The 17,801-nt window shown below is 37.3% G+C and overlaps 1 protein-coding gene across 9 annotated transcripts in view; it reads left to right on the top strand.

Moving 5' to 3' along the window:
• Positions 1-17,801, top strand: part of TENM2 (teneurin transmembrane protein 2) — a 1,359,942-nt gene that overhangs the window by 927,472 nt on the left and 414,669 nt on the right. For all 9 annotated transcript variants that reach the window (XM_089656707.1, XM_089656704.1, XM_089656705.1 and 6 more), the window contains one exon: positions 5,261-5,460. In XM_089656707.1, the coding sequence (XP_089512833.1) occupies positions 5,261-5,460 (200 nt within the window). The remainder of the gene's footprint in view (positions 1-5,260; positions 5,461-17,801) is intronic.

Raw genomic sequence — 17,801 nt, 5'->3', positions numbered from 1 at the left:
TTTATGGTTTCTTTTATTCTTTGTAAGACCTTTTTGTGTAAATATTTTATTTGCACCATTTTGACCTTTTTATTATTAAACCCTATTTTGAAAAGTGTTAAAACTCTCCCTAAGGCTATTAATGTGAACTAAAGAATCCCTGACTCTTGATGAGTGCTACTGTATTACAAATCTCTGAACATACCTGTCTGTGATGACAGTGCGTGTGGCACACATTTATTCTAAAGTCATAGTTGTTGTTGATAAGATTATGAGTTTCCTCCTTCTCAATCAAAAGGCGGAGGTGGTAGTTTAAAGAGTTAATTGGTTAGTTAACTTAACCCAGTGACAATTGCTCTGAGGCCGCGGCACCTAGATTGTGGTCCAGGGAGCCGGAAAATCTTTGTGCAGGGTGCAGCTGATAGTGGCATTGTTACGTAAGTGACAACATGGTGTTAGAATGACCTGTCCTTTTTCGCAAGTTGGTGAGAAGGGCAGGGATCAGGCACCGCGTTTGTCACAAATTCCATCAAACAAAAATGCACAAATTGTGCAAGAACAGCAACAATGAGGGCATAGGCAGACTGCACTAGTTTTAATCACCCTGTCAACTTGGTGTATTGCAGGGGTAGAAAAAGCATTACTTTTTTTAGGGTGTTATAAACGTAGGAAAACATATATTATCAGCTGTTTGTGTTTAGTAGTTTCAACTGCTCCTCACTTTAAAACGATTTCCTATATTTGTATTAAACTGATTCTTCGCCAATGTTGCGAAGAAAGTATAATCTGTTTGATAAATTTTATTGAATTTTTTTAAAGTTTTCAATATTTTATACTAACATGATATGACCTTGGATTATTATTTCTATAAAAATGTTACAGACAAGGATTTAAAACAAGGTACATCCATTACACTCACTTTGTAAAGCATGCTGAGCTTTCTAATAAGAATGCTTGGAAGTACCTTGTGTATAACTGCGTAAGGCAAATTATCTGTCTGGCTTATCTCAGCTGGAATCGAGGAGAGATAAGTTATTCTGCAGTGTGCACCATCTGATCTCCCTGCTCTTCAGGTCTATTACAGAATTGCTGCCTTAGAATGCTGTTTTTCTTGCTTGGAGATCATTCACTATGTTCTGTAAATGGAACAAATATTTAGTATTTTATTTGGTGGATTAAGAACAAATCTAAAAATATGTTTTGATTTTAAGTGTAACACATGAATAAACCTTGTATGGATTTTATGATACATTAATCTCTTGACAACCACCTAATGCATATATGTGGAGCCATGGAGAGTAGCCACACATATGCATCCACCATCAGCTCCCAGTCACTGCTTACATTCAGGAGCCAATTACAGTGGTGACATAAAGAACCTCACCTCCACCTCCTTTCAGGCAGAACTCCTGAAAGAGCTAGTGGAAAGTGGAAGCAAGAGGTCAAAATGATTTTGCTAATGCAGTTTTGTAGCACCATAAAGAAGCTTTATGTAATAATAATAATTTCCTGGTTATTCAGATAAGGATAGGTTTAAAGTAAACCTTTTACAAACATAATCAAACATGTTTCATGATATAAAACACATTTAGGTAAAATGTACCTTTAGTGAAAACGGCATTTCAAAATGATCAGCTGTTCCCGAGATAAAATATCTAATGCTATAAACAAATCTTAAATCTTCTTGAAAACGTCTTGGTTCCTCCTAAACTCTGAGCAAAAACCTTTCATACAAATATATTTCTCCATAGTCACACAATGTATAAATCTACTTTTGCGTGAACCAATGCTTTTTTAAATGTAAATTGTATCTAACAGTAAAGACTTGTGCAAAGAGCTGATCTGTGCATCCCCCTGAAAGAAATACACAAAGGAAACCAAGATTACACATATACCCCAGTAATTTAGATTTAAAGCATATCTATGGTCACAAGTTAAAATTATCTATCCATTTCTGGATTGTATTACAATTATTTGTAGCCTACTCTTATTATTTAGGTTTGTAAATTTACGTTGTAACGATCCCCATGCACTTCCTTTAACTCTAAGACACTGATTCACGATGCCTTGTGAGTAGGCACTGTTACGTCACCAAATTCATAGCACCTGCCTTCTGAACTTCAGAGGTGCTGCTAGAAGGAATTTCATTGGACCACTGCTTGCTGACAGCAAGCTACTTTGGGATATGTAGTCCTTAGAAAGATAAAGTAAACAGCAGAGGAGAAACTGAAAAGCATGCTGGCAAGCCAGGAAGTTGTGGAAAGAGGTGATCAGCAGACAAGCAGAATTTAGAACATGAAAGAAACATGAAAGGAGGTTTTTGCAAGTAAGGCCCCTTTTATACTGATCCATTGAACTTTATTTGTGGGTTACCAATGCTTTGCTATAAACTTCCATTAGACAAGGTGGTTTTGGTGTGCTTTCAGAAAATGCAGCAAAACCGCCCAAACTAATACAAATTTATGTCAAAACCAACTCTGCAGGGAAATGCAGCTCAATTTGAAAGAAGCATTCTCCAAAATAACTGTTGTTTGCTATACTGTATATATATATATATATATATTAAAATGCAAGACCTATGTCCTAAAATGAAAAAAAGGTTTTACTGCTTATAAAGTATTAGCTGGAGTTTTATATATAAAACTATATATATATATATATATATATATATATATATATATATATATATCTATTTATATATATTCTCAATGCACACATAACAATATGAAAGTGTATGGTTTAACCGCAGATTAGGCTACCTTGGATATGAAGGAGGTCAATCAACCTCAAATTTAACATGAAAAGTTGAGATATGCATATAATTTCAGCAACTCGTATATTTGGATCTACAAATGATTTTGCCGTGCACATTTAATTAAAGCTAACATTTGATAATGTATCATAAATGTAATTTAGGTTACCCAGATTTGTGACAGTAGCACCTTAAAGTGTATTAAACCCAAAAGCAAACATTCATTATATTGCGGATTACCATTTATTAGATGTGATGGCTGCATTCATTTTCTTTTTCATGCTTTCTTTCTTCTATTTTCAACTCATGATCTAGCCAGTAGGTCTGTTGTTTTTCAAAAGAACCAAATATCCAGCAAAATGAATAATTTAAAGGTATCAGACAACCAGGGGTGCTTACAATGATCAGTTTTTATTTATGTAAAACCTTTATCCCAAAAGGAAAACAACTGTTTTCTGTAACTTCTTATTAAGTATTACCTGGACTTTGGCTTCAATTTGTTAGTGTATTTAAATCTGCTAGCACATCTAACACTCCCCCCCCCCTTACTGACATTGCAGCTGTCCGATGGTGCTCCCTATGCTCATTCATCCAGAGTGGGGGCATTCTAATACACGAGATGTGGCCAGATCACCAGGTGAAAATAAAGGGAAACAGCCTAAAAATAGAAAACTAATGCAGCCACCACATCTAATGATTGGTAAACTGCAATATATGATATTTTTGGTTTTGGGTTTAATACCACTTTAACATTATGCTACAAAGGTCATCTAGTTTGATTGTTCAGATGTTTGGTCTGTAGTTAAATACAGGTATATAGTTAAATGTAGTTAAATACAGGTATATACTTATAAGTATGCTTCCTCAACTGCTTGTGTTTAAACAAATCCAGACTGCAATTTAATTGTGAATATTGTGTTGTTTTAATAATTTCTTTAACCACTTGCCCTCCAGAGGATTTACCCCACTTCCTGACCAGGCCATTTTTTATGATACGGCGCTGCATTACTTTAGCTGAGAATTGCGCGGTCATGCAACGCTGCACCCAAATGAAAATTTTTCCCCCCAAATAGAGCTTTCTTTCAGTGGTATTTGATTGCCTGTGTGTTTTTTCTTTTTTTTTGCGCTATAAGTAATAAAAGACTGGCAAAAATAACAAAAAATTTTTACTTTTTACTATTAGACATGTCCAGTAAAAAATTTTAAAAATCAAATTTAATCATAAATTTAGGCCAAAATGTATTCTACTACACGTCTTTGCTAAAAAAAAATCCCAATACATGTAAATTAATTGGTTTACATAAAAGTTATAGCGTTTACAAATGGTGATATATATATACTGGAATTCTTTTTTACTAGTAATGGCGGCAATCAGCGACTTATAACAGGACTGCAGCGGGCATTCTGACACTGGGGGGAACTGACTTGGTGGCACTTACATCCCCAGTGACACCAATACAGTGATCAGTGCTAATACAAAGCGCTGACACTGTATAAATGGCACTGGGCATGAAGGGGTTAACATCTAGGGTGATGGAAGGATTAACTATGTGTTGTGTGCTGTTTTACTATGAGGCTGTGTGTGCTTCACTGTACACTCACTGCTTTGTATGGCTCTGCTATGCAGAGCCATACAAAGCAGTGTGCAGGAGATGACAGGGGAGAAATCTGTATTGTTTACATACAGGTCTCTCCCCTGTAGGAGATACTTGCCAATCACCAGGTGCTGGTGAGTAATCACCGGCCGGGACCTAGTGATTGACAGCCAAGGCTGTGAATGGCGAACCGGGTAGGGCGCCGGAACTGCAAGATCACGTATATATATATATATATATATATACGTGATTTTGTGCACTCATGCCGCCCTGCAGCAGTATTTCTGCTATAGGGCAGTGTGGAACTGGTTAAAAGAGTAGCATTTTATAGTATCCTTCATAATACTATGTATTTTTTACAATATCCAATTATCTCAAATCAAGTTGAATAAGTGCACTTACTGTATGTTTTCATATCTGTTTGCTATGGAACCAATAGCAATCCTTGTCCTGAGGTTTGTACTTTTTACCTCCCTAAGCTTTATTGAAATAAATATATATATTTTAATCTATAAATTAGTTAAAGTGTTATATGTGCAAATATATTTACATATATTTAAAAAATACCACTGTAAAAATGCTGAAGATTGCATGGTTCATAAGATTTTCATATTGTGTTTTTATGTTATAAAATGGCTGTACTTGCTTTTGCTTGGCTGCCAGGGAACTTTGATTTGCTTAGTAAAGGTTGGTTACCATGAGCACATAGTATATAATTTAACTACAATTTGATCAGAATAGAAATATTCAGTACTCTTCTTCAGAGGTAATAAGTCAAGATGAAAGTAAAAGTAATGCTTTTTAAAAATCCTCAAGGACGTCCTTTCTAGAAATCATGTATGATGATCTCTGTAAAGTAGATTATACTATCCCTTTTATCATACAATACAAATGCAGGAATCAGATAAATATATACTAATTATTATATTTTTAGGACCCACGAGAAACAGCAGCATAGACATTGGGGAAGTGGAAATTGGACGTCGTATAACTCGGGAAGTACCAGCAGGGGTGTTCTGGAGATCCCACCTCCATGTTGTTCAGCCACAATTCCTAAAATTTAACATCTCCTTGGGGAAAGATGCCTTGTTTGGTGTTTACATACGGAGAGGTCTACCTCCATCACATGCCCAGGTAAGAAAATTTTAATCCACCAAAATTTACAATGTAAAACATTTAGGATACATAAAGACCTACCAGGTTACAGACAATAGTTCGCTGGTGTGCCATTCTTGTAAAAAGCACATCCTTTCTGCAAAAGTATTTAAAGTAGTGCCATTGACTTTAGTAAATATTTCAAGTCTAACTATAGCCAAATGTTTATTTCCTGAAAAGAGTAGTAATTTGTTTCAGGCTTTTTTAAGGTTCTTCTTATTTGTGCATTTTCTGTATTTGACATTTGTTTTGTGTACTGTCTTTGTTTTAATTTTTTGTGAACCCCCCCTAAAATAATAAAGCAAAAAAGCAGGTTGATTTTGACACAATAAAACATGAAAAAACCCTAATTTTGCCTTCCCCTTGTTCATCAAAACAAAAAGTTTCATAGAAATTTTGATCTTCGCAAAAAAGTAAACAGAGAAAGTAAAACAAGTTTGACTGTTCCTATTCTCCAGTACAAAATACAAAAAGCAAAGTTTTAGATAAAGTTGGGCTTTAAAGTTATGTTGTCTTGGCTTATTAAGTTTTTCCGTCAAAATGTAAAAAAAACCTTTGTTTTTATTAAACAGAAATTCACAATATTTGAACTGACTGTTAGCCTCCCTGGCGGTATTCCCGAGTGTAGCTAGGGGTAAAGTTTCAGTAGCACAAGCGGTAACCCCGAGCTACACTCGGGCTTACCATGCGGCACTGCTCCGGGATCTGTTGTTCTCTTACCTTGTCCTGCGCTCCCGCGATGTCCCTCCTGAAGTGTCCCCTGTAATGTCCTCCGGCGGATGCCGGCATCTGTCATCTGGGTTCTGTCCCCTGCGACGTCGGTACGTATGGGGATGGAGCGGTGGGAAATTTGAAAATAACAAAAAGTGACATTCACTAAATTCACTAAAATCACATAGTAAAACATTACTGTATCAAACCATTTCACATACATTTTATCCCTAGTGCTTTGTCCTGTGCCCTACCTGCATTTTTACCGTTCTTTCTGCCTGGAAACTGAGAAATGTCCATGGTGTCCAAAAAGCGTCTCTTTAGGTCAAAATCGGTTTTAGACCAGCTAGAGAGCAGCGATAGTAAATTAGAACCACTTGCACAATTTAGTGATAATGATTCGTGGGGAAATTCGTCATCAGACACCGAAAACGATTTTCCTCAGGGATGTGCGAACTTGGCGCTATATTTCAAAATTCAGTGTTTTTGGTTTGATTATCTTATTGAATTACATTTATTATTATTATATTATTTATTAAATTATAATTTATTATTTCATGTTTCAAATTTTAACATACCCGGGATATTTACTAGACTTTTGTTTGGACAGATTTCAGTGAGTTATTCCTAAAAATTACAGGCCTACAATAAAAAAAACTACATATTTCCATGCAAAAAAAGTACCGCTTTGAGCACAGAAATATAGACATAATCATACTGCTAGGGAGGTTAAAATCCACACTTTAATGCTTTAATGTAGTAGGCAAAGTGTCAGTCTTATCAAAATACATTATTTTTTGAGTAATAAATAACTGGAGAGTGCAAAATCTGGTGCAGCTCTGCATAGCAACCAATCATCTTCCAGTTTTGTTTTTTTTTGTCAAAGCTTAATTGAACAAACTGAAATTAGAAGCTGATTGGCTATCTTGTAGTTTGCACTCTCCAGTTTTAGTAAAACAATTGTTTGCAAGTGCATTCATGAGACCTAAAGCCCAGGAAGTCTAGCTCACATGATCGGTGGCTACTAGGGACATTTCGGGTGTTCCACAGCAATAGTGACTGCATTGTCTATTCTATACAATCACGTAGACATTGGACATGATTTACAAAAGAAATTGAACACACTGATGCATAGTTGCGTCCACAAATCTGGTCAACCAGTCAAAGTGTACTGGTTATTTCATTCATATATGTTACATAGGAACAATACTGCAATTAAACTTGACTGTAAAAAACACTAAAAGTAAAAAAGATCACATTGCTTTGCAGGGTTATCTCCATGCATATGCACATATATGCACAGTATGAAAACAGAATAAGTTTACACCCAATTTATTTGCTGCTACTTATTCTGCCCTGTTTACTCTGAGGGCACATTGTATGGGTTTTTGGAGAGGCTCACTTGTTTGGCACGAGTGTCTTTAAATACCTTAGTGAGCAATAGTTGTGTTTGTCACATTATAATTTTTATGTGTTGAGATACATATATCCCTAAGTCCAATGCGTATCGGTACCAGCGTTGGCGATTCCATCATTTTTTGCTCTCATGCAAAACTAGAAGATCCGCCAGGATTCTCAGCATTGTCAACCACTATGCCATTGACTTTTCTCTGCAGAGCTATCTGGAGTTTCACATAGAAATTGTACTCCTTTGGATGTTATTGTCATATAAAAGAAACCAAATTGCCAAATTTCTAAAATATATTTTTTAAATAAATACTGTGTGTGATCCATCCAATTGCACCTGTTGGTCTTCTTAAACTGGAGAGCTTTTGACATACATTTTCAGGGCAGCTATGGAGAAATGTTATACTGCACATCATTGGTTTGAAGGACAATTTTAAATATTTCGAATTTTTTTCTTGGCACCAATTTCTTGGAGATTCTTATCAGCAGGATGAAGAGACATGAACGATATCCCATTGCCTACGTGTATTCTAATTACATCTAATTTTCTGATCACTAAAGCACTCACACAAAGAAGTGTACTGTGTCTTTTCATATCAATAGGGAACACCTTCAGATCTCTCCAGACGACCTCTCACCTCCTTCACTGTTCGATCTAATCCCTTTCATCTGGTATGTTCTATAACTGCAGTCCATATCAACTGACAATTTTTTCACAGTGTTTTTTCACACTGACGCTGGGATAAAAGATATTTTGCTGCAATCCAGATGCTTCAGCAGCTGAGCAATTAGGTTGCCAGCTCCCTACAAAGTCCCTGAGACTGTGTTCTCATTTGCTAAAGGGCTTATCCACAACTAAGTGCAAACGCTAATCAGTAAGCCAGTGTACATAAAAAATTGCTTAATGCTTCTTAGCTATACATCTTCAACCATTACTTATGATTTTCAGGTAACCTCCAATTTACTAAGCTGGGGGTCATTGGTGTCACTGCTATGTAACTTAACAGTGTATTGGCATACCCACATGCATACACAATTAGTGGGACTTTGAGGGCTGGTTTGGTAAACATTGTCAAATGTGACGTATTACACATGTATCCTACTGCAATATGTAAAAAAAGTTTTTTTTTAGCAGAATAAATTTAGGGACTCTAGTAAGAGGAGCAACGTTGTATCGTATTACTCAGAGCACAGTAGCACAGTAGCACCATCATGTTGCATGGGAATAGTTGGTTGTTGTCAGTCTTTCTTGAACATGGATCTGATTTAAGTTTTTGATCCTGTACCAGAGTTACGTGAAACATTGAAAAAATCTACAACTAATAATAATAATAATTATTATTATTTTGCAATTATTATTATTATTTTGGCTCCTGATGCTCTAAGTAGTAATGAAAAAATATTTGTTTAAAAGCCCTTTATAAAATTTACATTTTTAAATTGGATACCAGTTACACTCATTTTTAGTTTTAAATTATTTTAGCCCACCTTAATTGATCACCTTAGTTAATGAGTTCAGTATGTTATCATAAGTGGAGCTAGTTTAATTTCTTGCATGAGATATTTTGGATAAAGGCATCCTCTGCAGTCAATTGACTTTTTTAGGAGCAGTAGAATATTGTGCTTGGTCATATTGGATACGTTGTTTTGCCCAGTTTATTGACTTATGCTAAACCAAAAGGCATCATGTAATTAACAGATTTTTACTCCATGAACACATTAAGAAAATAATATTTAAAAAGTTGAAATTAAATGAAAATACTTTTAATTAGTTTGCACTGTGATCAAACTATAGTGACACAGGCCAATTTATACCCATCCAAACATCAATTATGTCTTTACTTTTTTATTTTTAGAAAAATAGCTGCCCATGGCTTGTTTCCCTACATTTAGGCCTGTCTACTTTTCCATAAAACAGTGGTGCCCTTACTGATTTTTATGTACCCATAGTTGAGGACTATAACTATAAAAAACCTTTTAGGAGGACAACTGCCTGTGCCCTCTGGTACCACTAACACATTTTTACTCAATCATACCTGAGAATAGTAATTTTTTTTTTTTTCTGAACAGTCAGAGTTCCTAACTGACAGCTGAATTGACTGGGCAGGGATGTCCCACTGACTGTTAGGAGGGCACTGGCTACCAGCTCTCTAACAATCAACTTGGGCAGTAGGCTTTCAAATTAAACAGGGGTAGCAATACCACTGCTAAATGTTTCACTTTCTGCTGCAAGCAGAAGTTTGGCTTGGTCAAACAGGCAACATTTAATCTAAACATGGGTTTGCGTTGAACCAGGAGCTAATCCCTATCCTAGAATCTTTATTGGTCTTGGCATTCTAATTACACTGCATGCATATTCTAATATGTAAATCATTTTGTTAAGTATTGTCACATTTAAAGTGAACCTGTTCCCAGATTATGCTCAAATTCTGAACACTCAGTAAACGTTCTTTAAAATAGACCTTTTTGCAACACTATAGCCGTAGGTATTATGGAGAAGTTCATCTTCAAAGTTCACAACAAATGCATTGAACTCTTACTTTTTCTCTGTTGACTTCCTGTGTTCACTATGGAGAAGGGCAGCTGCTTGGCACAGGACCCAGAAGACTATGGTGATCACTGTAGTATCCCCAGAATCTGCAGTGATTGTCACCTTTCATATTGGTCCCACAGGTATGGAATAAGCATACTTACATTGGTCCAAGATTGACCAATGTAACTAAAGATCTCATGGCTTGGTTTCTGTGTATCAATGCAATTTAAATTTACTGTTCTTGGCTGTCCCTTATATGCACATTACAATCTGTTTAATGCAAATGAAGACTGCCTATGATGCCCTATAGATAAACCTGCTCTTAGGAAACAGCTACACAAATAATAAATCTAAAAAAAAAAGATTTGTGGTGTTACGTAACAGTGCAATTTTCACAGACACAGGGCTCTGTGTGTGAATGGACATATAAAGCACTCAGAGGGGCAAAGAGCACCAGCAGGGGACCCAAGAAGAGGAGGATCACATCTGCTCTGTGCAAAACCACTACACAGAGCAGGTAAGTATAACATGTTTGATATAAAAATAAGACTTTAATATCTCTTTAATACAAATTGCTCAGTGGAGAAACACTTTAGAAATATAGCTTGTGAGGTTTTCTTTTGTTTTGTTTTTTTTTGGGGGGGGGGTTTGTTTGTTTTGACATATTATTATTATTGAACTTTTAGGACAATGCAGTGTGATACTTCCAAAAAAACCCAAAAAAAACAGAGTACACAAAAACAATTCACAATCTCAACCTCACAATATCTGAACCCCTTCCTATCCTCATATTCCTAATTATTCCCAAAATAATCAGAATATAGACTTCCGATATCTGTTTGGTAGAAATTAGCTAGTGCCAGTACAGTATGCAAGCACTTAAATAAGCAGAAAATAGAAAAAGCTCTGCAGTGTAAACCTTTATTAACTGATCTGCTGTAGACGGCACCAATGTGGTCTGCATCCACTGCCTTTGGCATATCAGTTTGGAGGAAACACATGATTCTGCACTAGAAAGATTGGTGGCAGCAATGGGTTACTTCTCATAGCAGCCACTTTAGAGTTCTGCTAAAATGCCATTTCCCTCCTTCTCCTCTTCATCCTCCTTAAGGATGCAGAGCAGCCATGTTTTCTGGCCTTCTGATGTGTCCTTTTCTTCCTCCTCTTCAAATGTGTATAGAAGCCATTTTTATTTCGGTCTAGATCCTTTTTCCTTCTCCTTCTCAAGGATGGATACCAGCCACCTTTTTATGTACTGTTTTTATTTCCTCTTCTTTTGTAGCAGCAAATAAGATAAGGATTGAATTTTGTGGCCCTATGCTTCCAACCCTTCTTCCTCTCTTCTTGCGGATATCAGAGAGGTAGACAATCATTAACACTAGGGCTGTTATGTCAAATGCAGTTACTGGTTACAGAGGTAATATCTGGACCACCAGGCTTTGGCGCAACACAAGCAAAACACTGTAAAAGGGGCTCAGGCAAGGTGACTGTAGGAATCTTGGATCAGACAGGAAATCCCTGGCAAACATGCAACAAACATGGAGACTCGCAGGTATCAAACCCAACAGCTGGTTAGAGCTTAATCCTAGTATCATAGGCTGTCTGGGTAGCAGGCACCAGATCAGCATCGGCAGGCTGGGCAGTAGACACCAGACCATCAGAAGCAGATTAGGCAGCAGGCTTTTGACCAACAGAGGCAGACTGTGCAGCAGGCATCAGATCAGGCTGGGCTGAAATGGCAGGCATCAGATCAGGCTGGACTGGAACAGCAGGCATCAGATCAGGCTGGACTCGAAAGGCAGGCATCAGATCAGGTTGGACTGGAACAGCAGGCATCGGATCAGGCTCGGCTGGAATAGCAGACATTGGAGTCCTACAAGTGATTTCAGGGCTCCAAGCAGATTGTGTTGCTGGTGGGGGAGTGGTGAGTAGAAGTTGAAAGGTATCAGTAGAAGAGGAAGATTTTTGTGGGGGTTACTGAGGACAATGAAGGATAAGGGAAATTAACTTAGAGATTCTTGGTGCCTAGAGGCAGAACTGAATTGGTGTGAATCAACTAAAACTGGGTATAGTATCTCTGACCAGGCTCGGAGTAGAGGCTAAACAATGTTCATTTGGCATTTTCCTTGTCTGACTAGAGAGTGCACAGCAGTGATAACAGATCCCTTTGAGAGTAATGCTCAAGAAGAAAGTAAGATTTGTTATCTTGCAGCATCCACACTAGGGACACAACCTGAGACATACTAAAGGGAAAAGAGAAATCGTCAAGATCTTGAGGAATACCAGGATGACATTTTTTCTGAGATAGTTCTATCAAAGGCTGTATTTCACTAAACAGAAACCTGACCTGATCGACTAAGGAGTGCACAACCCAATTATACTCCAGCAGTATTTCACTAGTGCAATCCTGCAAAATCTGGCAACAAATATCTTTATTCAGCAATGCCATTTTCACACAACAAAAGTCTCCCCTAGAAGCATCTTAAAATAAAGTACACTAAGAGCAGATATCTTCCAGTTTCCAAGTACATCTGATATCATATATTTTATTTTTGCTTTATTTTTGCTGTTTCATATTTATTTTCTCGATATATATATTGCCATTGACACCATTGTTCTTTGCAATAGTGTATATAGTAGCGTGTAGTATTGCAACCCCAGGCCTGTAAAAGGAGCAAAGGCTTTGAGTGTGTAGCCTTTTCCAGCCTCTCTCTCTCTGGTAATGTAAGGGTGTGGGGCCTGGATAAATACTGATGTGCAATGTTAAACTGCACTTTGCTCTTTGGTCAGTAGATGGCAGCAAAGTACAAGAATCGATTTTGCATTGAGGTTTACTAAGACAAAAACTAATGCTTATTTACCTTATAAAGTTTAATGAATGCTAATTTAGGGGCCGAGTAGGACCCTCAGAAGGGCCATAGTGAACTGTAAATGCAGGTATGAGGCTGCAATTAGGAAATTACTTACTGCATCACAAACTCTCTGAGAAGGGGAGGAGTTCCAGTGGAAAGCAGGAAGTGAGAGGGGTCTGTGTCTGGCTGGTGTATGCTGAGGACATCTGGAGAATCTGTGTGGAGCCTGGAAGAGGATTTATGGCTCACAGTGGAGTCTGGCGACGGCACCTAGGGAAGATTCACCGCGACGAGATCGGGAAACAAGTGACTGTATGGTCCAGTTCTTGTACCACAGGTGTTCAGTGACATTTTGGATATACCAGAAAGCTACAAGAGACATACTCCACTTTCCTTTGGATTACAAATAGTATTGCGCAATACTTAGGATGCACCCCAACATTATATCTTGCTCAGGAACATTCAGGCGCAGCCAGGCTGCTTTCTGGACATTGGGGAAAAGTCCGCAAGTACGGGGTTAGTGTTAGACAGTATTATTCTTACTGTATGGTTATGCACTGTCATCATTCTGTTTATGTATGCTCAACTACTTGTTCACTATAACTGTTCAGTAAACGTAATTGTTGTAAAAGAACCGCTGTCTGTGTGGCATCGTGTACCCTCTGAATCTGTGGGCCCAGCCCTCGGTTCTCTTTCAGTAACATCACTTATGCCCATACATTCCATGGTGGTTGAGGACTTCCTGCTTCCTACAGGGCATCCATGCCCCAACACTACCATCTACAGCTTTGGGATTGCAGAGGCAGTTGTTCAGGATGGTGATGAGTGGCCAATGCCTCATATGATGTATGAACATATATCTTACATCTTGTGAGTGTGTTTAACCAACCCTTTGACAATAAATGGTGTACTTTAATATCACACTTAGTTGGCGCTTCCCCTTTCTCTTTTTTAAGGCCTCATCAAGAGTTGGTGCTCTCACCCTCTTCCAAAGTACAAGTTGGTGTAGACCAATAGTGGGAGCCACTCTACACAAATATATTTTGAGTCAAAATTAATTCCAACAGTTTTGTAATCAAATAGTTATATTTTCACTTTTCCTCAGCTCTCCGAAACAGAAATCTCTATACTACTTTTAAACCTTTGCGGTAGATTGGACTCACAATGTCTAATAGGGTTGATTGCCTATAGATCAATGGACAGCAAGTAGAGAGGCTTACAGTATATGGGGATGTTACAATACAGTATATTTCTAAGAGATACCTAAATCTTTACTAATTGCATTTTTGCTATGCACTTTAACTACTATAAACCATTATATTACTCAGAATCCCTCATGTTTGATATCTCTCTTGTGGGCATCCAGAAGAAAATATTTTATGTTTTTATGTAGCTCACGGTTTAAGGCCTAAGTATCCTACTCTTCCTGCGCTCAGCTATACTTCCCTAAGCTGCTGGTAAAATAACACCCCCTTGTGTTTCAGTTCACAAATAACTAAAAAGCAGCACTGAAATATTTTTAAATGAACAGTGTTCAAATAAAATGATGATTTGAATCCAAAAAAAGAATGCCTCACAATCTTTTTTGGATTTGAATCATCATTTTATGGGACTTGATTATTATTGTATTTCACTTATTTAGACACTGTACACAGTAGAGAAGTGTAAAGTTTTTTTATATTTCAGAGCTGGTTTTTGGTTGTTCATAAGGCTTGTGTTTTTAGCTAGCTACAGAAGAAATTACTGTTTTGTGAACAGTTTAAAATTAGTTATGTTTTTCTACTCTCTTGTTCTGTTAAAGTGTTACTAATCCTTAGACCCTGCCTATCTGGTTTCCCACAGTACACAGCACAGAACATGGAAGTGCAATTATTTTAGTAAATATAAATTGCTAAATACCTTTTCTCATCAGCAGTTGAAGCAGTCTTGTGACTTCTATCAGTGCCCAGCAGAGCACTGGTTAAAGCTTGCAGAAGGAGTTTTATTCTATCCTCCTGCAGGACCCCTGAACCTCTGTCTGGACAGTGCTGATTGTCCCTGTGCTGATCACATGCACTCTCTCAAGAAAAAAAACTCTCTAGCAATGCACACCAAACTGAGCATGTGCAACTTGCCTCCAAGTCTCTGTTCTATTAGAGGTATATTGAGGACAGTAGAAGGCAAGGATCAGAGAAGACAGGATCAAACATCATTTTTACACAATGCAGAGGATTTACCCCTTAGGTTCCACAGTGAGTATAACACGCATGCTTTACTACATATACAGACTGATTTTACTGTTGTGGGTTTAGTAACACTTTAAGTCATGCTAACTCTTTCAATTTACTTGCCCTCCAGAGAATTTACCCCCTTCCTGACCAGGACATTTTTTGTGATACGGTGCTGCGTTACTTTAATTGACAATTGTGCGGTCATGCAACACAGCACCCAAATTAAATGTATGTCATTTTTTTCCCCACAAATAGAGCTTTCTTTTGGTGGTATTTGATCAACTCTGTGTTTTTTATTTTTTGTGCTATAAACACAATTTAAAAAAAAACTATATTTTTGACTATTAAACATGCCCATTAAAAACAAAAAAAAAATTCATCATAAATTCAGGTCAAAATGTATTCTACTACATGTCTTTGCTAAAAAAAAAATCTCAATGCATGTAAATTAATTGGTTTACGTGAAAGTTATTGCATTATGGCAGTATATATACTGGATTTTTTTTTTCTTTTTACTAGTAATGGTGGTGATCAGCGACTTATAGCAGGACTGTGGTGGGCATTCTGACACTGGAGGGAACTAACATCCCCAGTGACACCAATACAGTGATTAGTGCTAAAAAAAAGTACTGCCACTATACTAATGGCACTGGGCAGGAAGGGTTTAAAATGTGAGCGCGATCAAAGGGTTAACTGTGTGCTGTTTACTGTGTACTGTTTGTGTGATTTACACTGTAAGGAGCACTTTGTACTGCCGTACAAAGCAGTATGCAGGAGCTGACAGGGGAAAAATCTGTGTTGTTTATCTCCCCCTCTGAGGCATCTTCATTTTTAAAAAATATTTTTATTTTTAAACTTTTTGTGCCATTACTATTAATAGCTTCTGTGCTGCCCTATAGCAGAAATACTGCTACAGGGCGGCACAGGTGTGCAAAATCATGTATATTTATCCGCACCGCCACTCATTTTACACAGTGGTGTAAAATGAGTCAACAACTGAATAGTTTTAATCAGGGATAAGGTGGTTTAGGTACACACTGTTCTTGTGACTTTTTTTTTCTTTCAAACGATGCAAAAAAAAGTTGAAAAAACCCATTTTGCAGAAAAAATATAGCTAAGGTGTTGACAATTGAAGCGTTAGATATCATTCAGTTTTTCAACACAGATAAAAATGTTTTTTGGGAGTACAGATCAGTGCACACATTTAGGGCACGAAAGAAAAGTACCCCAGCACTTCAATTCGCACAACTCCAGCATAGTAAATGAAGATGTAAAGCCAACCACTGAACCTTGTCATCAGTTTTCACAGTTGATTATACTGATATAAAGATTCTTGTTTGGGCATTTTATTACAGGGTAACAAAGCTCTGCACCTGTCTTCCACAACCTCCTTCCTGTAAATCACCCTGTCACAAACCTTACCTAAAGAAAAGAAAAGGCTTCTGTGCTGATCCACATTATCCAAGAATATTACATTGTTTTTACAAAAAAGAGCTTTACAAATTGCAGCCAACAACAATTAGGAAATGTACCCTGTGAAAACACCCTTGCAGTAAGTTAGCAGTGACGTGCATGTTGACTTAGGGACAGGTTGTAAAACAAGTAAGTGGCTGTCAGAAAAAAGAGGAAATATGCCCTGGGAAGACAGACTGGTTATCAATGACATACATGCTCAGGGAAATGTTGCATAATAAAATGCAGCCAGAAAAATAAGGAAATGTACCCTTTTGTGCCCTTTTAAAAATGCAAATTCAGCCTGTTATGACTGTAGACAATGGTTGTGGATGAGCTGTAAAAACACACATCAGCAGCTTTACCTTGTAAAAAAAGATCACAAATTTCCCAAGATACACAAAATTTTGCTACCTAAGGAACATTCAATTAAGGTTTTACATCATACTTCTTGCATTACAGGTCAGTGGTCAGACCTGAACTTTGTAGCTCTCCTTCAACTTCAACTATCTGCCCCATATGGTCACTGTATCCACATTTGTATTTTGCAGATCAGAGTAGGGACTGTCCATAAAGGGATTTCTTTGGCGCAGTTGGCTAGCTTCACTAGTTCTAGTCCCAAGCAGTTCTGACATGCCTCTCCTACATGTTAAAATCAACATTTTTTGCTACAAAATAATTTTGAACTCAAACATTATATATATATTTTTAAGCAGAGCCCCAAGAAAATAAAATGGTGGGTTTTGTATATTTTTATGTTAGTTCATGCTTGCTTCGGGGCAAACTTTACTAATACTTGTATTTTCAGTAGAAAACATGTCCGATTCCTAGATACATTGAGGTACATAGCAGAGGTTCAAGGTATTCCATAGAAGTTATTGTTCTTCCTAACTTATGGAGGTGGCACAGACACAGCATACACCAGTCAGCTCTTCTACTCCTTTTACACTTTCTAGTCAGTAGCCATAATCTTAATTGATTTATCAATATTCCTGGCACTGACAGAGCCCCAGAAATTGACCTCCATATTTTGGGCCTTCACAATAGTCTGTAATGTCAAGGAGCGTACAATCTAAGACTACAAAGTCAGACATATACTAGGCCCAATTAACCTAACAGCATATCTTTGGAGTGTTGGCAGAAACACTCCCGAAA

This window comes from Staurois parvus, unplaced genomic scaffold, assembly GCF_062004578.1.
Source record: "Staurois parvus isolate SC_StPar_1 unplaced genomic scaffold, SC_StPar_1.0 ptg000930l, whole genome shotgun sequence".
Classification (NCBI taxonomy): domain Eukaryota; kingdom Metazoa; phylum Chordata; class Amphibia; order Anura; family Ranidae; genus Staurois; species Staurois parvus.
The sequence above is the reverse complement of the archived record's forward strand: the minus strand, read 5'-3'. Positions and strand labels throughout refer to the sequence as shown.